This window comes from Schistosoma mansoni, assembly GCF_000237925.1.
Source record: "Schistosoma mansoni, WGS project CABG00000000 data, supercontig 0203, strain Puerto Rico, whole genome shotgun sequence".
In the NCBI taxonomy this organism is placed as follows: Eukaryota; Metazoa; Platyhelminthes; class Trematoda; order Strigeidida; family Schistosomatidae; genus Schistosoma; species Schistosoma mansoni.
In genome coordinates, this window is record NW_017386076.1 from 347184 (window position 1) to 374755 (window position 27572).

The following is a 27572-nucleotide window of genomic DNA, read 5'->3' on the forward strand; positions in this document are numbered from 1 at the left end:
ACTAAAGCTTCGCTTTCTCAATAATCCTCATTCATACTTGATTGAACTAGCGGGAATGTATAATCTGTCATTCATTTTAAGAAGTGTTGATATATTTATTATATATAATATGTGTACATCGGCTACTTTTTGTATAGACGTTTTATTCTACTGTATAAAAGCCGAAAACTAATCAGTAGGAAAACATTTTTTCGTATTTCATATTTTTCTTTCATTAAAAGAAAGTGGTGTTATTAGCAATCGACTAATAATCAATAATAAATATTCTCTTTAGTAATAATCTGATATTGAGATCCGATAGTCAGGAACGTGATTATTCATATGGTAGATAAAATTCTAATGTTTAGCACAAATTCATTAGGTAATCATATCTTAATGGTAGATAAGAAAACACTTGTAAATTATGAACCATAAAGTTTTACTAGGTCATATTTTCGTAGTCCTTATAAGGTATTCATTAAAGTGTTAAAAATAAGAGTACTCAAAGTACCGTAATGCAATTATACGGAAATATTTCTTTAATTTTTTTAATAAATCACCTTCTTTAAAGAAGTAAACTTTCTTCATTGTCTCAGTAGTATAAAGTAAAATAGTGTGAAAATAAATTAAGTATAAGATAGAACGTATAACACAATTTTAGTTTTTTTCTATCTCTTATTTGTGTGAAAATAATTAACTATTTGTGATTTTACCATTTGAATTCATGAGTCAATCTAAGCTAGACTACCATTGAAAACCTGAGACCATTAGACGGCCATTTTGTCCTAGTATCGGACTCCTCAATAGTGGGCGTCCACAATCCCGCACATGGTACTCAAACCCAGAACCTTCGGTATCGCGCGCGAACGCCTAAACTCTAGACCACTGAGCCGGCATCTAACAGTGTTAACGTCTAACTTTAATCGATCCATGATCTTGCGCAACCCTTCATTCATTATCTGAGATGGATAACTGTCCACACTCGACACGTATTGGACTCCACTGGTCACGGCTTCTTATTAGAACTCCGGGAAATTGTTTAATCATTATATTTCACCACAATTAGAATATATTAACATACTGTGTTGAAACTACTCGTCTAATCTATTAATACTGATTTCCAAAAATTTGAAATGTTTTTTTTTCACAGATTATGTGTACAATATCAATATCAATTCATTAGATTGAACTTGTTGACATCTTATATATAAATATAAAGATTGTTAATGAATAAACCGTGTAAAGTTTCCGTAAGTTACACTCTAACCAAATCAATCATGTCACAAACCTAAATCAATTTTGAAAAATTCTTCTTAAAACAATCACTTCCACTAAAGGTATAGTATTGGGTCTATGATACATTACAATAATTTCGTTGATTTATACAAATATTCGTCAAGATTAGAATGAATAGCTTGAAAAAAATTGGGCGCCGAGCATAGAGAAGTCATTGTATGTGAAAATTATATTTGAAATAGTCTCAGCGATTAAAATTTAAATAATCCCGACGTTTCGTCCAGCTAACCTGTCTGAACTTCTTCAGGGTAATAAGCCAAATCAAAATCATCAAAGAAATATATAGTGTTTTTTGACAATCATATCCAAATATATACTACGTTAAACCAATCATATTTGAATGTTACATTTTTGTAAACAGGATAATATGAGTCAGTTAAATGAGAATCAAGTGAAAAGTTCACGATGTGGAATAAAATAAAAGAAGACTGGATGAATTATGTGTGTATGTATGTGTAAGAATGAGTTATTAATGAATGATATTCGGTGTTGATATGTTTCTATATGAAGTAAAAATAAAAGTGCCAATTGAAGGTTGAAAATATTATTTCTGAATCATTGAGTTGTAAATAAATATGAGAATACTCAAGTACATAATTGTGATGCTAAACATAACTCATATTGATTTTAGTCGAAATAACGATTCACGTGATATAGACAGGTTGAATAAAGAAAGAAAGAGTCCAATTACTTGTAGATGAATATTTGCCAAATGGTTGTTAGCTGAATACCATCCTTTCTATTTAGGCTGTTCTTATTCGCCCATATATACAGCGCTTCTGCTGTCAGTTCTTCTTTATGACTGTGGAAGCCTTTCTGAATTATTTTGGCCCCTTCAAAAAAAGTCCAGACAAGTTAGCTGGACGAATCGTTGGAATTATTTAAATTTCAACGGCTGAGATTATTTCAAATATAATTTTCACATATAATGAATAATTTTGTTGGTTTCTATCTCTTCTTTTACATAAATAATAAAGTTAATATTCCGGGAAACTGAATATTTTCTGCTGTTTGGAAACATGAATCTACTTTTAAATGCCTTTCTTTATCAAAACATTATTGATTTTAGTTGATATTCCCAACCCAAACTATTGTTTAAACTATCCGTAGAAATAACTCCACTTGTAGCTCTTCAAGAGTTACTGCCGATCCCAAGCCTGGGTAAAGGAAAAGGTTTGGGCATGGGATTACAACTTCCATTCTGTAGAAAACAACCTTATTAAAAAAACGTTAACAAGAATAAACCATTTAATCCGTAGAGATATATAGTGTCTCTTTTCCATAAACTAACATTTATTCAGTCTTTGTTTTTCTCTGTATTAAATCAAATTTATTTAACTGATTATTTCAATTCTAATGAATAATACACTCGAATCGAGACGATTTTATGCAATCATTACACATTGTTGATAACCATTTGGATTCATCAGTGCACATTAAAAATTAACTCTCGTTTTTTATGAAAGGAGTTCTTGTTTGTTGATGAGAAATTAAAGTAAATACGTGTTATATCGATTGATTGCGTACGTGCCCTGTTTAGTAGATGAAGTGATAAGACCGCCTATCAGAGAGGAGTGAATTATCGATCAAAGCAATGATACACAAAAGCCGTATCAGCAGTCTTGAGTAATTATCAGTCCTGCTTTCAGCTTAGTTCAGCCGGTTAAGTTCAGAACACCAATAACAGCCTCTGAAATATGAATCATTATTCTCAAATATACTGGGTTTATATATCAAACAAACTGACTACATAGTACCATAAAATAGAAAATAACATTTGTACAAGATTTAGCCAAATGTGGTTGTGAATAGGAGGAACAGTAATTAATGGACTGTGGATAACTCAAGAACGGTAAATCGTATAATAATAGTCTACAGGTCAAAATAAAGCTTATAATGAGAGGAACATGAATATGAATAGTTTAGTTACTTAACAATTATACCATAGGAAATATACATGCCACACTGGTCCATAAATAGTTCTCAAAAGTTACCGTCCATAATTCTCTTCGGGATATAACAATACGAAAGACAGAACAACATCCCAATAATAATAATAATAATAATAATATATAACCCCCAGATTCCAAAATGATATATTTATAATGTAAATTTATGAATAGCTAATAGGAATTATAGTATTCATATAGTTGATACAAATAAATTATTTTTATTAGGTAAGTAATACGAATAAGAATTACTCATCAGTGTAAAGTATTTGGAAGGTAGTGGAAATAAAATAATAATAATAATAATAGTAATAATAACGATAATAGTCATTATTATAAAAAGGGTGTACACATATGTATTCATGTTAATTGACACGCTTATATTAGGATTATACCCAAAATTAACTATTTATGATATACGTAATAAGTCAATTCATATTTACCTTCATTGAAATATTATCCAGGTAAATAGCTTGAAAAATACCCCCATATACATTTATATATTTATGTGTAGCCAGTCTTTCAATAGTTTATCCGACTGAACTTGTTGCTCTAGCTTCAATTGACTAATGCTTTCAACTATGAAAATACTAAATCTCCACAAAACCCCTTCTGATTATAAAAAGATGTTTGTTTTATGCATAAATTTATTATAAATAGTATTATATTTACTGAAATGTTTATTATTATATTTGACCTTAATTTATTGTTTGATTCAATCTTTACAATTTTATTATCCCTTTAATACAAGTTTGTAGATGTACAAATTACCGTTGAAAACTAACACACTGATTTTTTTTAAGGATAAAGTTGTTAAATTCGATAAGGTGCTAACAGCGGAATCCAGAAGATATATTTTGTTTTATTCGGGATTTGTCAGCTGGATGTATCTGGATTACAGCTTTGATGTTGAAACTGAGTCTTAAAATCCATAATGATGTAAACATCAATACTAGGATAGAGGTATATCTAGATGACTAGTCTAAAAAAAACGAAACACTCCATCTAACATTACGAAAAATTTCAACCATGTAGCATTATTGAGACAATCCCTTCATGATGTAGATGTATCGAAGACATTTCTCATTTCTCATCCTTATTATTAATAATGAAAGAATACAAACACTTAATAATTGGATGATAATTTTCCAAGTTTTTATTTGATCTACAAGCAACAACCATTTGTTCATGGGTAAAATGAATCTAATTTACAAAAAAGTTGCAAATGCACCATTTTGATATAACTTGGCAGCAAAATAAAATCAGTTGATTTCATGGTTATTTTTGGAGACTTACATGATTTCTTGGTGTACAAGAAATTCTATCAGTTTGGTAGGAATCACATCTAACCTGAGTAGTATCTATTTTTCAACATATTAAATACAATAGATGCTATTTGAGTAAATTTGTGCTTATATTTGGATTGTGTATATGGACTAAACCAGACTAGACTAGCTAAATCATTAGTCAGACTGTGTAACTATTTTCACAGAAACGTAGCAACTTTTAACTACGCATAAACAGCATAAAAACCAAGCTGACTGTTCCTGAAATTAAAAAAAAGACTGTAATTAACCGTATATTATACCTCCTCATTCTTCAAAGTTCTGTTTAAGAATCCTTTATAAGTCTTTTGCAATACTTCTACTGACACAAAACCTGAATTATTATTTTCGGGATATCAATCACATCTGTGCACAATCTTTTGTTTAGTAATATAGATTTTAGATGTTTGTATCTACTAACCAAGGTGTGGATAAAGTTTCAAGTGAATTAGTGAAGGAATATTTACCTGCGTTCATAAGTTTCTTCTTCCAGATTAAGGTAGTTTTTACTCCTGCCTAGACATTGATTGTTCATTTGTAGAAACTCTCGGTGTATATCGACACATATTAAAATGTTGTTGGCTGATTCTGTTAGTCAATGAAGGTAAACTGAGAAACAATTGTTCAGATGACTTGTTCACAGGAATGTTAAGATGGTAATTCCTTTGATAAACAGACGTTTGTTGTTGAAGTTAAGTAGTTCACTCGAAATTTTAGCATGCTCACCAGTCACTAACAAAGTAAATGTTTAATGGATATACTGTAAATACATCCCCATTGGAATAGAAATTTAATCTCATCTGAATTTGATTAAATTGCTAGGTTTTTCTGATACCGTTTGGTTTTTTACAACGTTGTCTAAATTCATAAAATAAAACAGTATTTTATCCCCTCATTACTTATACAGAATATAAAAGAGACAATGGAAACTTGACTAGGTTTGAGCCCTTTGTATAAATCGTTTAGACAAATTTACATGATAATTTAAAAATTCATGTGTAAATGAGTTAAATTAACAGTTATAGAGTGGCAACTGGTTTTCAGTAAAATATTGTGAACTACTTGTTCCTAAAATTACAGTAGTATCCTACAATAAGGAAAATTTCTTCATTACCCATTAAAATCTAGTTTATTGGACAATATGGGGTCTGTTGTCCACCCACACAAGTTATACACATACAAACAGGAGAAGCATAAATCAAAAAAATAGAGGGAAGCCAGTTACACTGGCGCCTATTATATTGAAGGCGCCTAGTACATTCAAATATGGCAGCGATTCATAATGAGATTAAGGCGAAAATATTACCACACTAACCTGAATTTGGGTAAATAGAAAATATTTTGTATTGTCATTACTTTTTCGATGATAAGGCACTACATCAAAAGTTAGCTTTTTTCATGTGTATACTTAGTACACAATCAGTTTACACGCTAAACATTATGCTAGAAAATGTTTAGTTAACTGATAGGCTCGTAGTTGTTTCACTTTGTACGTTTGGTTTTTGAGGATAGTGTCAGAACACAAATCAATCATGTTCTTTACCACTTCAAATGAGTAGGTAATCCATTTGGATTGTCTTCCTAGACATTTGTATCTCAAAAATTCTTGTTGGTCAGGATTTCAACTAGCATAACTTTTTTCCTCCTTATCATGATATCAAGGATGAAGTGCATCAATTACTGAGCATTTTCTTATCCAGTTATTTTTGCGACAATATATATTTCGTTGTTGGTTTGCCTATTGATTCTTATGACTTTGGTTAGAATGACAATGAATGGTGTCCAATTACATATCACAAAGTTATGATACTGAAACTGAATTTCAGTCCAAGAGAGCTTTAAATTAAACTTTATCTCTTCACTTTTAAGAGTTCCGGGATAACGGTACTATTTATGTTTATCTTAAGTACGATGCAAGTAAATAACTTGCTTGCTGATAATATGTTTCTACGCAAACCTCAACTTCATGTTAGGTGGCAAGAGGTAGCTAGGAGAAAACGTCAGACTTCGGTTTTGTGGTATTTGGAAAGCTTTAGTTAGATGTGCCTGAATTCTTGAAAGGACTGAAGCTATCACTTGAATACAAAACTACTTCAAGCAGTTTCACAGTCTGGTGCAATAAAGACTGAAGAGACATGACGTTGGTCAGTATTAAGTTATCATTCCGTGTTTCCTGATTGTATATTATTATGCAGTTAATAGGTTAAGAAAGAATTCTGTTCGGTCTTAATATCGCCATTTCTCATTCCGTTTAATAGTTTGAATGAAACCACCGATAAATACAGCAACCGTAGTTCATTTCTGTATGCTAAGGAACAGTTAAAAAACTATGATTTTATTGCCGTTAATCGCATACTTTATGTAAATTACACGATAAAAGAGTGTTTTGTCAATACGGAAATCAATTAATGCCAAGTCGTCCAGTTTCGTGAAAACGTATGGCAGATGAATTTTGTCAATGTGCAAATGAGTTGATCGAAAGGCAACATTTCAGAACTGTGTTTTTCGAGTATAAAGCCTTTCAAAAGTGAATATTTTTGATTGTCTCCGCAAAAGAATGAAATATATTTAATCCTGTCGATGAGCATGTTCCCACTAAACTTTCTAATTAGATTCAACTGATTGGTATTTTTTGTCAAATATCCCTCACATGGTTCTTTGATGTATGATCATGCCAAAAACGGTTTCCAGTTTACTCTTGTTGTGTCAAATTCTACCTTCGAAGCATCATTGTTTAAACTACAATTCATTATTGATAGTTATTTATTATTGGTAAATAAAAGTCATGAATTACTGAATTGGCTGAAGTTGGACATAAACACTGTTAAATCCCGGCTCAGTGTTCTAGAGCTTAAGTATTCCCGCGAGATCGAAAGTCCTGAGTTTAAGTTCCGCGTGAGGGATTGTGAGTGAGCACTGCTGAGGAGTCCCATACTAAGACGAGACGACCATTCAGTGCTTCCAAGTTTCCAATGATGGTCTAACTTAGATCGGTTCATAATTCCAATGAAATTCAACAATCACCACAAACCCATACTAAAAAGAACTAAACTATTTAACTTGAACGACATGTGGACATCGGACTATTTTCAAACTTATCGTCTTTATTAGAATAATTTTTTTAAAGAAAAGTGATCAAATCCTGATCAAACAGAGAAAATGAATCTTGCAACCTAAAGTGTACGACACCTAAGATTAAGTTTATTCTATATGAATGACATTCTAACTATCTTAATTCTTAGAAGGGGGTTTTGTGAAGATTTTAGTAATTATATATATATATATATATAGAAAGAGAGAGACGTTACCACTGTTGGATGCCGGCTCAGTGGTTTAGTGGTTAGGCGCTCTCGCGCGAGACTGATAGGTCCTGGGTTCGAATCTCACAAGGTGGGATCGTGAATGCGCACTGCTGAGGAGTCCCACAATAGGATGAAACGGCCATCCAGTCCTTCCAGGTTTTCCACGGTGGTCTAGCTTCAATTGACTCATTATTTCAACGACATTTTAAATTTTTAAAAATCTTATTTGAATATTAAATAAAATAATGGAGGCTACAAAAAGTACGTCTACCGGAAAAAAAGGAATGTATTCTTCTGAATATCTGTGTCAATTTGTGACAAACGTTTTAATCTCTATTACGTCAAGATATATTACATTTGTTTCAATTTACCAAACTGTTAGTTCAGATCCATTTTAATGGAGTCTCTTTTTTTTCAAATGAACAGTTGTTTAAGATGAATGAATTCATGTTAAATAAGATAAGAGGTAGTTTTATTATCTTTAACTATAATATACATTGTACAACATGGATTTAACCAAGTAACTTTATATCTATCTATCCATCTATCTTTTTCTTCACTTTCTTTCTTCTCGAAAAATATACATCAACCAAATTCTTATTCAAGTTTTTATATGGGCAATTAAAAATGCCATAGAATATCATAAAAATTCAGATTACATTTTACTACCTTGGAAAAGAAAAGATGTTCTACTTGTGTACACATTAAGACTGTCATTTTGTGATACATAAAGGTCATCTTAGTATTAGATACTCTCTACTCTTATAGTAATAATGATAATAACTATATAAATGACCTTAAGCGTAATAAAAATTTTTTTTATGAATATAGAACATATGCTTAAATTTCTTTTTATGTAAAAATGTAATAAAATGTAATGAAAACCCGTAATATTTCATCTTACATAATTCTAATAATTAAGAGACATATTAAATCATCCTCTTACATAGCCATCATCATTTATCTTTACTATGGAAACTATGGAAATAGAATGCAATATTTCTCTTCTTTTTTTTGTTTTAAAGTATGAGAGGTGGATGGTGACTAGTAGTGGAATCAAAGACGCACGTTTTATCCTATTTATGATCAGTTAGCTCGATGTACCTGAAAAAAAGAGACTGATCAACTGCAGTCCTAAACATTGTTGGGAAGATTCAAACAACCAGTACAAATGAATATAAGAAACTATGGTCTTACACTGATGAAATTACTGCGCTACTTGACAATTTATTTTTTAATAAATCTAAAAAAAATAATGCAAGTGATCACACAGACTTTGCTAATTTAAGAAGAGAATATCATTTTCCCTGTTAGTGAAAACATTCCACAGCATTGAATTTCAGTTAGAAAACAAAATATTTAAACAAAGTGGCTGTTTTTTAAATTCCACCAAAATTAGGAATGTAATATGAATATTATTTGGTAAAATTCAGCTTGGTATGTTTGTAAAAAACAAAGTCAATTGTGAATGAAATAAAAGTAATTTCTGACCTTATTTTGAAGGGTAAACTTTTATGTGTGTACGTCTATAGAGTAGTGCTCCTGAATGGAAGTAATATTCTCGATAAGAATCAAGCATGTTAGTTATATATCAATTTTTTTAGTGCTTGAAGAGCAGTCAAAACCTTTTATTCTGCAACTATCTAGAGTCTATATGACAACTAGGATAAATTTGGTCGTTTCACTAAGCAAATCCTTAATCTATTGGTAACGTAATTTGAGATTTTGAGTCAGCAATTCACTAGGTTTTCCTCTTACAGTTCATGTTAGTATAGTAGACTTAAATACATGATACGAAATCTTATGAAAACGTCTAACTGTAAGATAAATAAGAGATATATCAATGAAGCCAAAAAGAAAAATTGTTTTTAAAATAAACAATTTTTGCAGTAGGGTATTTCGTGTTATTACTTATTTACTTACGAGAATGAGAAATGACAGAGGTGCTTTTACAAATTGCAAAAACAAATTTACGGGTCTATTGGTTTATCATTCATTGTATTGGCGCATTTTTTCTCTGTTCGGTGTACCACTTATATAGATTACAATGAACTTAATCGGAAACAAATGATGAAAATATTATTCAAATGGATGGATTGTACGCATAACGTTTATTTTACCCATACAATTAGTGAATTAGAACTAAACTTAGCTCAAAAAGTAGCAACAACTAAACACAAATAACTTATCAAGATCGCCAAGTACTCAAAAGCTCCAGTTTTGAAATATCTTCGATGAAATATAAGTCTTACCTTGTTTATGTGCTTCCAAACATTAACTTTGATGGATCAATAACAATGGGGACTAGCACACTGCTTACAATGCCTAGTATCTCCCGATCTGTATTGGAATGAGAAGCAATTGCAAAAAAATTATAACTTCTCAGTATATATACCAACATATTGGCTAGGGTCACAATGACAATGAAACTAAGTGGTTTCTGACAGTATTAGTTGACTAAAAACTTATGATACCTACAGTGATGTTTAATGTTGTTTAACACTATGCACAAACAACAGGACATACTTTAGAGCAGAATAAAATTATAATTATTTATGTTCTTATTAAAATTGTTTTCTGTATTAGGTTTTGTTATTTATACTCTTCCCTCACTTCTATTTATTTCGTTTGTGTAGTGCATGTTTCAGTGTGGCATTTTTCGTTGGTTAGACAATAACAATAATCATGTTAATAATAATTATAACAAGAATATAAAAATTCTATTATAGTAAATGACAGAAGTGATGATTGATTTCATTCATTTTATTTTCAGATCTTTGATGAAATCTTCATTTTCAGAGTGGAATAATTAAGACATAAGTTGAATTTATTTGATGCCATTTAACTCAATTCAAAGATTAAATTCTAACGATTATTATAATCCAAAGTTATACACTATGGTAATCTTAATAGTTATAATTATTTATTATAAATAAAAGGAGACGAACCCTAATTGTAATCATAGACAAATTATGACATCAGAAGGGGTTTTTGTGGATATTATAGTATTTTTAATAGTTGAGATCGTGATCAAAATCGAAGCTAGACCACCATGAAAAACATGGAAGCACTGGACGGACGTTTCATCCTATTGTGGGACTCCTCAGCACTGCACATCCACGATCCCACCTTGTAAGATTCCAACCCAGGACCTATCAGTCTCATTCAGTGGTCTAGAAGTTAAGCACTCGCACGCGGGACTGATAGGTTCTGGGTTCGAACCTCGCGGGGTGTGATCATGGATGCGCACTGCTGAGGAGTCCCACAATAGGACAAATCGTCCGTCCAATGCTTCCAGGTTTTTCAAGGTGGTCTAGCTTCGATTGATTCATTATCTCATTCATTAAAATTATGATATATTATAACTAGATGATTAATTCATGAATGATCTAACGTCAAATTCTTTTCATAATCATTCATGTAAATAAAAATGAATCAAACTTAACGTTACATAAAATTTACCATTTTTTTCGTTATAATACTAAATGACATTTTTACATTTTGATATAAAATTTAGAAAAAATGGCTCCAAAATTTGATTAATTATAGTAAATGTTTTGATTACAATAATAAAAATGTTTATCTTCAGTATTGTAATTAACCTTTTGTTAATATGATTGAGGTTACATGGAAACAAGAAAAAAAAGAAGTGAAAAGTAAAAGTAATGATTAATAAATATTCTTCACTTTTGAATATTTTCAGAATGAATTAATGTAAATATAAAAAGTTAAATAACACACACACACACACACATACAAACCACTCATTTGGAAGGTAATAACATGAATGATAATTTATTTTGCATATAGTCACATAGACATAAGAAATGGCGTTTACATATTAAATTACAATCTCTATTGCATAGTTTGTATATTAAATGTTTAGATCAAATTTTAGTATCTACTCATCATTTAGTATTCGTTTTATTTATTCATAAGGTTAAGAGAAAGTTCACAACCTAGACTTAAGTACAAATCAATAATAATCGAAAGAGTATCTAATGTGACCATTAGTTTATACATAGTTTCAGAAATTTTAAGTATAAAGATATCAGAGATAATAAATGAATAATAAATCGTAGACTTGAATTGATTTTAAGATCATAGTGAAGATCAATGCCTCTGAAAATTTTTTTAAACTTCATTGATATTGTCTAAATAGTAAACTTATTATGTAGGTAATTACTCTATTTTACTCTGAACTTCTTAATTCATCGTCATAGGACACTGATTATAAAGCTAGATGTTTCTTGATTAAATGGAATGTTATGTAGTTAAGATCATGAATCAATTGAAGCTAGACCACCATGGGAAAGCCTGGAAGCACTGGAAGGACGTTTCGTCCTATTGTGGGACTCCTCAGTAGTGCCCATCCACGATCCCTCAGTAGTGGAATGTTATAGTCGGAGAATATTTGAAAATACTAAGAATTTTGACATCCCCTAAAGACTTAGATCTATCCTGTTCTAGAACAGGATGAAATGATATTTTTTTAAAAAGCTTATTGCTAAATTAGCATCACTTTCAATAACTTAACATAAAAACTTTGTTTAAATATGGGTTCTTTTTTTGAGTTGTAAGTAGGAAAATAAAGTTTTTTTTCTAACTTTACAATTGGTTAGTATATGAGTGATTAAATTTCAACTAACAAGTCACAAATAAGAAACATTCATCCTGGATTCCACTAGTACCTTCAATTCAATTATAATATCATTATAGACATTTGTGAACAATTTTATTCAATGAAATTTATCTTGTAATTAGTTTACCGGAAAAAAACTATTAAAATGCTGTTATATAAAATAAACTAACAAAGCAGCCTATATAATGACAATAATCAATAAATGATTGCTCACTGCTGAAGAGTCCCACAATAGAACGAAACGGTCGTCCAGTGCTTCCAGGTTTTCCATGGTGGTCTAACTTCAATTGACTCATGGTTTCAACTATACATAAAAAATAATTTTATACTTAAATACAATTAATTATCGAGATTACGAATTGCTGGAAACTTTTTGAATGCTTTTAATATATGATATCCTTTTACAGTTGTTATATCGATTGAGAGTGCCCTGTTTATATATGACCGTGATGATGGCCGACAATCAGAGAAGAGTGAATTATTGATCAAAGCAATGATACACAAAAGCCGTATCAGCAGTCTTGAGTAATTATCAGTCCTGCTTTCAGCCTAGTTCAGCCGGTTAAGTTCAGAACACCAATAACAGCCTCTGAAATATGAATCATTATTCTCAAATATACTGGGTTTATATATCAAACAAACTGACTACATTGTATCATAAAATAGAAAATAATATTTGTACAAGATTTAGCCAAATGTGGTTGTGAATAGGAGGAACAGTAATTAATGGACTGTGGATAACTCAAGAATGGTAAATCGTACAGTAATAGTCTATGGATCAAAATATAGCTTATAATGAGAGGAACATGAATATGAATAGTTTAGTTACTTAACAATTATACAATAGGAAATATACATATCATATTGGTTCATAAATAGTATTTAAAGTTATCATTCAAAAATCTACATGGGATATAAAAATAGTATCATAGTACTTTGGATCATCAGTATAGATAAATAGTCAAACTGTACTTTAGACATTTTGACTACTACTACTACTACTACTACCATAGATCATAGAATATAATATATGTAGATGTACTCATAAATATAAAATATTATTTTAAGTCATATAAAATAAGATTATTTTAACATTACTTTTTTGAATATCTAAAATATTCATTATTTTATTCTTTATCATATTACTGGAATGTTGATCTTCATGTCAAAATACATATATTTTTGGGTTTATTCTTCTTATATATATATGTATATGGTATTATGATAAATGGCTAATATTCATTCAAATATTAGCACAAAGGCATTTTTACTGTTATTAAACTGAACTTTTAAAGTTTAACATTAAAAAAATCACACACACACACATACACATACACACAACTATAAAAATTTATTATTTAACCCAACGAATATAATTTTGCAATGTCCTTCTATGTATATATATATATATATACAGATTTTTTTGTTTTGTGTTTTGTTATCCCCCTGAACATGTTATCATCTGAATTAGATTTATGTTCATTATTTAACCAATCATAAAGTAACACGCTTGGTCAAATGTATTGTGCCCAACACATAACATCACTTAATTGTATTTTATAAGTGTGCAGACAGATAATGTAGAATAATATATGTGTATATGTATTATTCGCAAAATATCATTGAAATAATAAATTGAAATCTATGCGCATAAATATTTACTTTCCCCTTTTGTTCAACTAATGATCCTGTTGCCTACCTAGTGTAGAACCACACAAAAACACACATAATTGCATACTTACACTATATCATAAACTATAGTTCAAGATGTCTGGACAACTAAACATTTATTAAAACATTTGGAAACATTATTCACATTCGGTGAAAAATGCGATAAATGTAACATATTACCCTATCATCTACAGATTGTATAACATTTTACAAGAATGAATATCATTATGTTAATAATATATATGTAGACGTATACACACATATGGGTGATAAAATTTACAGTGGCAGTAGAAGTAAATGTTGTAGACAAATCAACACACATATAACAACGCATTCTTATGTATACTATAAAGTAAATTGTGTTTCTTTGGCACAAAAATTGAAAGTGATTCCTAAGTAGTATAAGAAATGGAAAGAAAATAACTCATAGTACTTGATTCATTTTTATTTCTGCTTATCTATCTATATAGTTCATTTCATCTTTATCTCTCATTCATATACATTTAAATGTGTACATAAATCCAAACAAACAATCTCAATTGTACATTTTCCTAACTAAAGTGATAGGGATGTATACATGCTACACATAAAAATTAACATTCCATTAACCTGGAATCGAAGTCTAATTTCTCAGTCATAAAAAAAGTGTCTCACTAAAGAAAACAAATAATAAAAAAATAGAAGTAAATAGCCAACTGTTGTACAATAACAGTAGACAAAATTAGTCTACACTACTTATACAAAATGTAATCTATGTACATGTTTGTTTTTTTAATGTGTGAATGTTTTGTGCACAAAAATTCATTTATTTATCCAGAAACCAAAAAAAAGTATCTTCATATTACTATGATAATGTCTATCATCTTGTAACAAATATAAGAATAACAATTATACTAACTAGTCAGTATGCTTATCAAATACAATATACTACTACTAATACTACTATTAATAGCATTATAAAAAATATAATGTCAGTCATACTTATATATATATACACGTTTGATAATTTAAACTGTGACTTATTGTTGACCTGTATGAATTTCATAACAAAGAAATAATTTAACATATATATTCAATTATAACTATTATTGGTGGAAGTTACGTAATCATTTCCTCTTCTTGTTCATACGTACAAGATCAAATTCCACGTCTTTATCAAGAAAAAAGAAGAAAATAGACAACTACATAACCCTCATTTAGTCTTCATGAAATAAAGAAAAAAATAAAGAAAACAAACAAATACGAATTTATTATGCATTTTGTTACAAAGTTTAACTATTTATTAATTATAATAGATCAACTATTTATCTTATATAAACAAAAATCCAAATTCTTTGGAATTATCTTATCATTATTATTATTTCAATTAATTATTAGTTTAATGAATCCAGTTCAAGGAATAAAATGGTTGTAAGTGATCAGTTTCTTTTTATTTATTTAGTTCTTAATTAGGTTAAATACAGATTAAATATGTCATTATTTTATTGATTTTATTGTTTTATGGAATCACTGTTTACTGTAACTATAGTTACTATATATATATACGTGAGTTCATATTGGTTGTTTGATTCATTTATATTAAGAAATTTATAAATTATCATGTTTTAGATGATTGGTTTAAAATATTTATTTGATATAAATAGGCTGATTATTTAATCTGAACTGATCAGTTAACAAATCTGAATTATTACTTACTTACGCCTGTTACCCCTCGTCGAGGAGCACAGAGCACCTACTAGTATTCTCCATCCAACTCTGTCCTGGGTAATCCTTTCCAGTTGCTTTTCATTCTATTTATGTCTGCTTATAATTCTTGACACAGTGTGTTCAGGATTCCAAGTCAGGACTTGCCTCGTGATGCAGTTTGGTGATTTCCTCAATGTATGTCCTGTCCACTTCCAATGTCTTTTCTTAATTTCCTCTTCAGCTGGAAGCTAGTTTTTCTTCTCCCATGAAACGCTGTTGCTGATAGTATCCGGTCAGTAAATGTTGAGTATTTTGTGTAGACAACTGTTTATAAATACTTGTACCTTCTTGACGATGGTTGTAGTAGTTCTTCCTGTTTCATCTCCATGCAGTAGAACTATCTTGACGTTCATATTGATAATTCTCACTTTCATATTGGCATGCAAATGATTGTTTTGAGTTCCATATGTTTTTCAACTGTAGGAATGCTGTCCTTGCTTTGCAAATCCTAGCCTTTAAAATCCGTATCATACTCATCAAGTTAATAAAACGATCTATCTTTATTCATTAATGAACACAATTTTTAACTTGTAAAAAATAGTTAACAAAATCTCTGTAAAATATCATTGTTTATTAATAAGAAACCATTAATCGCTTCATCATAATCAGTAGGAGATTTAAGTAGTCATTACAGGTTTATTTAAGTTAAATTAATTCAGATAGATTTGATGAATTATAAATACGATAAATGATTCAGTTTTCAGATGGTTTTATGGATCTACTATTGTTGATAGAATCCTTTTTTAATCAGATAAACAGTTTTAAATATTGATTTTTTAAGCACACTATAGCTGGACTGTCGAGTTTCAATTATGCATAAAGAGAAACTTCAGTCTTCTAATAGACTTATGATTACTTTTTACACTAATGGAATTTTTTTATTTTTCATGAAAATACGATTTTACGAGTTTTGTAGCATGGTTATTGTCTATTTCTTTAACGATAGAACAGTCTCTTATTGGCATATGTGCATACTGTGAGGATTGCGTCGATATAGCCTCAGTTCACAAGCATTATAAGCAAAGATGGATAGTGGCTAGCAGTGGAATACAGGACGCGCGTTTCGTCCTATTTGGGACTCGTCAGCTGGATGTACCTGCATCTCAGAGTTGATGTTCACTCTGGGACTCGAACCCAGTACAGTTCGCTTCAAACGCCATCGCATTATCCACTCAGCTACTGAGTCCTGATAGCCACTTGCTTGTGTTGGTTCGAGTCTCAGGGTGAACATTAACTCTGAGATGCAGTACATCCAACTGACGAGTCTCAAATGGGACGAAACACGCGTCCTGGATTCCACTGCTAGCCACTATCCATATTTGCTTATCATCCAGCATATTGGTTGTGGCATTTCCAATGAGTCGATCTAGATACTTTTGAGCTTTGTCACAACTGGTTCGTGTATTTAAAGCCACTTTAATTTGGTTTTCATTGAAGCTCCAGTTAACTAACCTCACAGATTTGTATAAGAAACTATAGCTTTTTCCAATGTGTTAATCAATTTTATTCCATTATTCATCACCTAAGAGCTGTTATACAATCACAAAATTAATTATTTTTTCCCATAATTCAGTATTAAACAAAGAAATACCTTTCAAAACGTCATTATGATTTAGATTGCAAGCTCTAAATATATTACTAAATACTGCAGTGTGATAGCTTAAACAGCTTATGAATGTTAAGACGTGCCACGAGGAAAATTACATCTTTCGTTTATCAGTCTACTCATTTTTCTTTTCACTTGTTAAGTACATTTGACAGGGAAATATAGGATGATAGAAGGGTTATTGTACGTGCTAGGTTTTTCATATACACAAAGCATAGAGTAATAATAATGATAATAATAATAAACAGGTTTATTGAGTAGATTACAAGCTTCTTCAGAAATGGATCACAAAGCACTGAACTGATGGTCAGTAATAAGTCTTAGTAGTAAACTTTGAAAATTAGCTGAATATGGATTAAACATGTATGAACAATGTTTTATTCTGTAAAATGATGTTTTCTTGATTATGCATACTAATAAATGGAAATATTTTCAGAAGTCATACACATAAATTTGACTATAATCTACTAACTGTATTTACACTAATGAAAGATTCATTTATAAAACAGAAGACGTTGATATCTGGATTGGCCGTTTATTTTATTTTTTACTAACGGGATTTATGTAACAATAGAAGTTTATAAAAATGAAAATGAGTAAAGTATAATACCACAAAGAAAACATAAAACTGAAGCTGGTCATTCTGAGTTCAGTAATCTTACAGAAAATCAATATTCATTTTAAGCTGTTAAGTGTCTAGAGGTGGTCAGCTGAAAACCATGGATATAAGTTTCATGCTAATTGGGGCTTGTTTATAAGGTGTACCACTAATCTGATCCCACATGATCTGATTCTTCAGTATGAAATGTTCCCATTGGGATGTTTGAGCCTCGACTGCCCACCTGTAGGATTGAAAAAATTAGGATAATTGATCACTGAGAATGTCTTGTTTGTTTATAAGCAGGCGTTTTAAAATCAACAAACAAAATACGATTCTGTTTTAATTGACTTTCAAAAAATTTATTTATTTATTATTGGTAGATTGATACTAATTGTCTGCCTAAGATTTGCATCCGACTACATAAAAAATCAGCTTTGTGCTTAAAATTCATCCTAACATGTTTGCTATTTAACTAGCCTATGGGAAAAACTGAAGTCCGTTTTATTTTGTTCCATATGTAAAACTACTGAATAGGTCTAAATTGTATAATTAATGGCAATGTTCGAACTTCATATCGATTTGACATTTCTAACCTGATATATTTACATTTTTATTACAAAATTATGTTTAATGAAATCTACTTTATCGTATAACTCACATTTTATCATCCAATTCACGCCCATGGTGGTGGGATCGTGGGTGTGTATTGCTGAACAATCCCATACTGGGACGAAGCCGCTGTCAACTGCTTCATGATATCCAGTGGTTGATTAATTACGATCACTCCATTATGTTAACTATGAAATTAATTACTGTCTGTCTACTGACAGCCGGGTGTATTAATATGACTTAGATCAAAGATTATGAATTATTGTTTGCTTAAACAATATGCATATCATATACACCAACAGTATCAGTATTTATGATGGTAAAGAACTTTGTTAAGCCGAGAGTCTTACTACTAATTATCTGCATATCAGGTTTATTACTATGTGCCATTTGACATCGATTTTCCATTTCTTGGACTGAGTCCCCATACTATTTAAATCCCCTTTTTCTGGAATAGTAAAAGTGGTTACTAAATGATTAATCAATCATACAACTATTTCTTCTAATTTTAGTGCCGCATATTCATTGATGAAGACTATTTTATTAATGTAACAACAAAGCCTGTATATCTGTTTTAAAATAATTATTACTTCTGCCCATGTTCGAATGAGCGATTAACCTAGCTACTTTTCTGCACAAGATCCAGGCTTCTGTGTTTCTGTACACTTACAGTCTCTGTAGTGTATAGATTTTTGTTTCATGCTCCATTTTCACGACATTTGTTTGGTTATGTAAATAATTAAAAAAACAATTCTGATTGGACGACATGACTAGAATCGATTTGATACTCTGCAATTTAGCTATTATATTTATTTTATATTTCTTTTTAAGATGTTATTCTAGATATTATATATATATATATATATATATATATATATATATATATATATATATATATCTGTATTGTAAGTTGCTGAACAAAATTGATTGAAATAGATTATCAGTGTGGGGTTGTGGATATCATTAAGTTCGGATTGATATCATGAATGAATTAGTGTAAAACTATCATTGAAAACCCAAGGCATTAGACAGCCGGTTTGTTTTAGTATGGGACTTCTCAGCAGTGTACACCCACGATCCCGCATGCGGGACTCGAACCCAGAACCTTTGATCTTGTGCAGACGCATAACTGAGCCGGTATCCAACGGTGCTAATATCTAACTTCACTCAACCCACGATACTATTCGACTGTTCACCATTGTCTTCAGTTAGTAACTGCCTCACAACAGACACATACTAGGACACAACGGTCATCTAGCGTTTCCAGGTATTCAGTGGTGATCTAACATTGATCCATTCATAATATCAATCTAAAGTGAATTAATTTATAGTGTTCTCATTATAGTGTTTGTTGTCCCCATTTATTCTCAAGATAAATAAACTCGATAAATTAATAAAATTTACCGAAATGTTTAACAATACTAGAAAAATTAAACATTAAATTTAAGAATTTGGAAAGTGCTGTTTATTTACTGATAGTTTGATAAGTGATTTAAACGTCTAGAAGCATTCGACTGATTGATAAACATTTCATGGTATTGATTAGAGCTAGTGAATAGTATACGATGTATCATTGTTATTTATTTACGAATCTTATATAGTATTATAGATAGAGGCATTTATCAGTGACAATGAATTCATAGTATTGTTTTGGTACTTTTAGATAGGTACTTGAGAGTGATAAGAATCTTGGAACACTGTGGTGATGATTTTTCTCATTCAGATGAAATAACATTCCTTAGGCAGTAAACTAAAATTTTCTAATAATCAGTAATTATGATATGCTACATTAAATATTTTTCCATAATATTTCTTTTCTGTGAATCATTTTCATGGTGTCACGAAACAAAATATTATTCAACCATTAAAATCAAAGAAGACTAAAAATTTCGATTTGTTTGTCATATTACTATAGTGAACGAGAACACAAGTGGGAACAACCAACTGTATTTGAACATGAAAATACAGAATTTCTTAGGAAAATCTGAATACCATGCAGTAAATTCTTCATTTGTAAAATGTCAATCAATTGTCTTAAACTTTTATGTTCCTTCACTTTCTCATCAACAATTCTCTATTCTCATTCTCTTTTCTTCAATCTTCTTAACCTTCTGCCTCTAGACATTTCAATTTTGATTGATGATACATATTACTTATATTTGTCGATATCAGTAACACACACCATATTACTAATGATTAAGATTATTCATGAAATCTTAACGATATCTACTACTCTCCAAATGTGAAATCATTATTTTCCAATATATACGCATATCTAATGCCACACCTTTTCTTTTACATTTCTACCAATTTTTATTTATTCAAACAAGAATTTAATTTCTTTCATAGACATAAATATCCATTTAAGACAAAAAAATGTAAATTCGGAATCATAAATCTTGATTTAATTTTATTTTTTTGTTTAAATGTATATTAGTTTCCATGAATAGATGTTTTTTGTATTCCATATTATTCAAGTCTATTTTTCACTATTCAACCACATGGATAATAATCAATATATATATATACATATATATAGTACCGTACTATACCATGCGAATAAGTTATTGCAGAGTAACGTGTCTCACTACTGATTACTAATATTACTGATATATTAGTCTAATGAACAATTATTGGGTTTTTGCAATATATATATATGTATATCTAGATTCATAAACTATACGGCTAATCAAATAGACATAGTTACAAGGATGAATAAAATAAGTCGATTAATCGACTGATTGATTGATCAGAAAAAAAAGAGGAAACATAATGGAAACAGTAAGAAATCGTTTTTTTTTTCTTTATTTTTAAACCATTTATTATTTGATTTATAAGAGGTCAAATTCATCCTCAAAAATTATTCATTTCGAGTATCATAAACATAATACAACAGAATTTGTATCTATAAATCATTTTTCTTCTCTCGTATAAAAAAAAGAACTAATAATAACCGTATAATGTAATCATGAATTTCTGGTATTTTCACCTGTATTCATCCACTGACCAACAAAAGTTTTTTTCTTGCTATTAGGCAAAAAAACGTGTTTGAATGTATCTATACAAGTATGCAAGTAAGTTTCTATGTATATAGACGTATGTACATTGATTCATTATTATTATTATCATTATGATTATTAATGTGTTTATCTAATATAAAGGTCGTTTACATGTGTCTACTACAAACGAAATATATACACGAAGTAATAGAATAGCAAGAACTATACAAAGGAAGAGGGATAAAGTTGTATGTTTTACAATAGATGTTCTTTTATGAAATACTTCATTTAAAAATTGAATAATGAATATTAAATTTATAAATAAGGTTTCTCAAACTGAAATAAGTTTTTGTTTTAAAATTATGCTATTTATTTATTTATTTATCTCTACATGGTTTAAATAGTTTCCATACTAAGGTCGTTCATCATTGCAAAAGAGGAAAAATGTTGACAGTGCCTTTTTAGTGCATCTGGGTCTCGTTTCCTTTTCTTACTGCAGCCTTCGTCGGTAGGAGGTTCATAATGTTCCATCTCACATCGATAACGCTCTTTGTCCTTTTCTGCTAAGTCCTTGAACTTCTTTTCTTTAGCCGATTGATTCTTCCACTGTTCCGAACACTCCTTTGAAAAAGACTTGAAATCTAGAGTGACATTGGGATGCTTCTTCTTATGGTTGGCACGCATAGATTGCAAGAATGCCGCATAAGCATTCATAGCACTTTTTGGTCTACCCTTGTCTTCAGTCATCTTTGCTAAGCTGGTTGAATTCAAAAGGCTAGTCCAGAAGGCCGGACAAACTTAAACAGCCCCCTTTATGAATAAATTCGGATAGGGAAAACAAAAGATTGGATTTCATAGATAAAACTTTGATTTAAATGAAAAGTGCATGTTTCCTTTTATCTGCTATAACAAAATTAAATGCTTCAATGTTTTTTTCTTTTCTGACTTAAAGAAGTGTAAAACAATGCGTTGAACTAGCAAATACTTTTGACCTTGAACAGGATATACATAACAATTTTTAAAAAAAATAGTAAACAAAAATGAATCGAGTGTTAATTTTTTTTAAAGAGTTAATCTTATACTATAATTCCTTACATAAATGAATAAGGTAAATTCTCTTTAACACCTACTTATTCATTAACTAAGATCAGCCTATGATGTGAACTGAAAAATTTAACATTCTGTACAAACTCTTCATACTAATAATGATCGTACATTTACCAGTGACTAACTTCGAGTTTGTAATGCAGAAGTTCTAGGGAGAAGCTTTGACTCGTGCAGTTAAACTTGGTCGAATATGAGACAGTTATCTACCACAGATAACTGAAGACCGTCACAACATACCATGAATTGATTGGTGTTAGACATATACATCGTAAAATACTGTCTCAGTTGTTTAGAGGTGAAGCGTATATTGTAAGATCTAAGGTCGTGTGTTCAATCTCCTGTGGTTGGTCAGTGGATAAGCACTTCTGGGGAGGTCCATACGAGAACTAAACAACTGTCTGGTGCTTACTGATTTTTATTTTTTATCTGGCTAAGATCAATTAGTGATGTAAATTATGATTCAAAAATACTTTGTTTGGAAGTACATTACCCTAAAGAAATTCTTTTGTAGACTCATATAAATACCATGACATAACATTAACTAAGTTGAGCATGTTTAACTAATAACTACTGCGTGAACAAACGCCTCCTTTACGTGATTTTATCCATTGTTTTAAATGGTTGAAGTGAATTAGCAACCAAATCAATAGTTTAACCTAATGACTCTGTCGGCACTTTTATTAACTAGTAATTCATGATAACTAGTCTTTGAGTAGTTATGCTTTTCTATCCCTAAGTAGGAATGAAATTCACTCGGATGGACACTCTATATTAGTGTTATTACTAAGTAGTCAATCGCCAAAAAAACATTTGTGTTCTACAGAAAGACAGTCGCCATCTGGATAACCGGGTGGTAACATCTCATCAATCCTCTGAACATTGCACATACAAGGAAATCTAGGTTCAGGGCTTTGTGTTCATGAGTCCCAGTTAGTCAAAATTGGAACTAGCAATTGTAAAATTGTCAGTTTATCAACACCATTTCTAAAGTTGGTGAGAAGGCTTAAAACTTGACTACATACCTGTTAACTTATTTTAGTTAAATGAGTATTTTTATCTGTATAAAGTCCAGACCTCTCTTCATTTTAAATATATTATTTGTATAACATACAATGACATCCGTGCAATCTAGTTTTCTTTCGTTTCCGCCTACTGTTTCAATTGTAAATCATTAAAAATGAAAATGTTTAAGTAAAGATTAACAGATTTTGAAATAAAATAAAATCTGATACCAATGCTAATACTATCTGAATCACATTCAATACATATCCATATGAGAAAATTATGAATACTCACTTTAAAGAATAACATATCCCGTACAGTTGTTTTTGTATATTATTTTAGTGGAATTGATCTGATATCAGAATAGCCATTTTTTTCATAAGTTACAAGGATAATGCTTTAATCATTTTACTCTGGACTTAATGTATTAAACGCATGTAAGTTGAAGTTTACTATGAAAGGGAATACTTCATTTATCAGGTCTGAATAAAACCTGTCTTTTGATTGATCGCACCTAATACTCGTGTTGTTCCGTTGTACTATGTAAACTTGGATTAATGTTAATTTGGTTATTTATTCTCGGAAGAAGTGGCTTTCACTGAGTCACGAAACGTCAAAAAATCTAATTTTTCTACTCATTGGGATATTACAAATATATTATTTATTTGTTAATACGTAACAGTTCAATAAATGTAAAACACCTAGCAGATAAAAAATTCAAGTATTCCAGTGAAAAGCCGTGACAAAAGAAAGTCATTCACATCTGGTATGAGACAAATATTAGTAATGACGATAACAATGTTAGTAACTTTTTGGACTAGGAAATTCTATCATGAAATTTGTGAATAACTAGTTCTATAAAATATACTTCTCAAGTTATATAATGTACAAGTAAATAACTTCATAAAATTGGCAGAATCAGTTCCTCTAGTAAAAATAGATGTAATACCTTGGAGCTATTCAGGACTTGGGAGTAATTTTTTGAAACGCGCATAAATTTAAGATTGTTTACAATATTTTGAACTAGTGAATAATCTTTAAAAATAAATTTTTTATTCGAAACGGTTTTTCAGTTAATGCTCAAAAAATTTTATTTATTCAATCAATGAAAGCATATTGGATATTATTATTCAAAAGATATCTTTTAATTTAAGCTTACTTCACAGTACTGCTTTAACGAAGGTTCATAGAGACCAAGATGGTTGTAATTTAAAAAAGAAATAAGTGGGAAAAAACATCTCAGGTAAAATTGTTATATCTAGAGCTTTAGATTCTTGCTATGCCTCATACTACTAGATTACTTGAATGATCGAACCCGCAACGTCGCAAGAAAGAAGACAGAAGACTAGTAAGTACGAATATTATTCCCATCACAGTGTAAAATATAGTACAAAAGTCTCATGTACTTATAGTTTTTTGGCTGAAAGTAAATCATCATTTCGTACAGTAGAGAAGCTACACGTCGACACTCCAAAATGTTCCTCTAACGGTGATTGGATGGAATGTCTTCGGCTCTTTCTGAGCTTCTTGAGGCTTCCTTGAGTTTGCCAACGAGCCATCCTTACAAAAATACATTTTGCATTCCATAAGGAAAATCATGAATAAATCAGATGATTCAAATTTATATTCATTCGATTAGTTTGAAGTAAAAATAACTAAATGACAAACTTGACAAGGGAATAAATAAGTATGATTTGTCCTCACACTCAACGTTGTGCTACTTTGTATAACTTTTATTCATTCTGAAACAACTAAAATCCTATCTAATAACATAAAAGTAATTGGTAAATTGAACAAATTCCTTTTATTGTTATATTTGGTTTTACTCAATTTTTCCTACCTCATATTCACTTGGTTATATCTCAATCCTATATGGATATAACATTTTTCTGAGGTTTTTTCGTCGACTATATTACCAGTTCATGAGTAGATATTAAACTCATTCTGTTAATGATACAGATTTATCTTTAATCCTTGACTATTCTTGTTAGTAGTACAAATAACATGAGAATATTTACAATTCTGTAAATTAGTTGAGTTTTTTTCATTTTTTCTCTGAATATTTCGATTATAATTGTTTGATTGTAGGCATTTTCTCTGATTGGTAATCTGGTCTCAGATGTAACACCGGTAACTTTACTTTATATATCCTTAATCCATTCTATTCATCATTGATGAATTACTATGTTTCAGAATTCTGATGCCATTTGGATGTGATTCAAATCATTCACACGACTTTACCATTACTTGGACTAATAAACTACTGTCCAATGAAGTAAACTGTTAACCAATATATGGTACATCATACTGCTATTACTTTAAGAGATTTTAAAAGTTTATCAATATATCATGGTAAACAAAATATAAATAATAGAAATAGAATCATATTTTCTTAAAATACATTTCATTTGAACTCTAACTAACAATTGATTTGAAAAGATTTTTTAAAAATTTTAATGGATAATTTTCACATTAGACTGACACAAACTACAGCATCAGTGAAAATCAGAGATCACTAGGTAATTTTATTGATTTCATTTGAAAATGTTTAATAGTATGATTTATCAAGCTCACTGAGAATTAAAGTAATCATCTTCAGATTTCATGAAAGCTATATTGTAGTGTGGTCTACTTTTATCTATATAAGTAGTATATGGTGATGTTTGGACATAGAATGTATTTTGGCAGAAGACCGAAAAGGAAAGAACTGAAATGATGCGCGATTGGTAGGAAAATGCACAAACAATGAAATTAGAGAGGATGGATTGATATTGACAGAAGGAACAGTGAAGATTGAGACAATTGATGGTTATTTTGCAAATTAACTGTTCATTGTATGGCTATCAGAATTCAGTGAGATTTTCTGTAATTTGTGTCTAAATACATTCGATTGTCTCCAACCGGTGTTTTGTTCACTACAGTATGATCTGTATCAGAACCTGACTTTCTACAATTTTAATTCATTTATGACACGTAAATTTTTACTGGTCGGTATATATATATATATTTCTCATTAAAGTAGTAACTAACTACACAGGCAATTCTTTCATTCTTTAAATAGGAATCTTAATACATTTTGTGCTGAATCATAACTTATTTTATTACAAACAAACGAAATTGGTCAAATTATTCGACTATATTTTTCATAACTTATAATAGGAATATATATATTACATTACGCAGTAAGGCATTCTATTTAGCCTCGAAATACTTTATCAGGTTACATAGGACTGTTGTTATTGGTTTTTTTTGATAATCAAATGTGATTTTGATTTATCATTAATAATGTCAGTATAATTTTCAACAGTCAAATGTTTTAGGTAGTTGATATTGTAGAATTTTGTTTGTTTAACTCTAATGCTCGATCTCTATTTAATGTTCAACACGTTATTATATAAGTAGGCGTCTAATGTTATTTCTCTTTTCTTTTTTCTTAACCGTCGTTCATGTTATATTTTATTATCCAGAAAATTTTAAAAAAATACTTAATAATTAAATCAGTTTGCAAATCTTAACTGTAGTCCAAGTTAGCTTAGTTAACTGAATGAATAAATCTGTAGGAAAACAATGAAAATAACCTGTTATAGTAGGATAATATTATTTCAATTCCAGATTTTTCAGAAAGCCATGATGTTTATTTATTTATTTTATAAGCGATTACTTTAACAATTACATACTGGCAAAATATTTGTCTGTAAAAGCATAAAACTGAAATGAGAAGAAGTTTGATATCATCAG

At 30.0% G+C, this 27572-nt stretch overlaps 1 protein-coding gene across 1 annotated transcript; it reads right to left on the minus strand.

The window, feature by feature from the left end:
• Positions 1 to 22121: 22121 nt before the first annotated feature.
• On the minus strand, positions 22122 to 22472 carry Smp_063790 (SWI/SNF-related chromatin binding protein; the record flags this gene model as incomplete). Its single annotated transcript, XM_018793464.1, has 1 exon — positions 22122 to 22472. The coding sequence occupies one exon, from the start codon at positions 22470 to 22472 to the stop codon at positions 22122 to 22124; it is 351 nt and encodes a 116-aa protein (XP_018647155.1).
• Positions 22473 to 27572: the final 5100 nt, after the last annotated feature.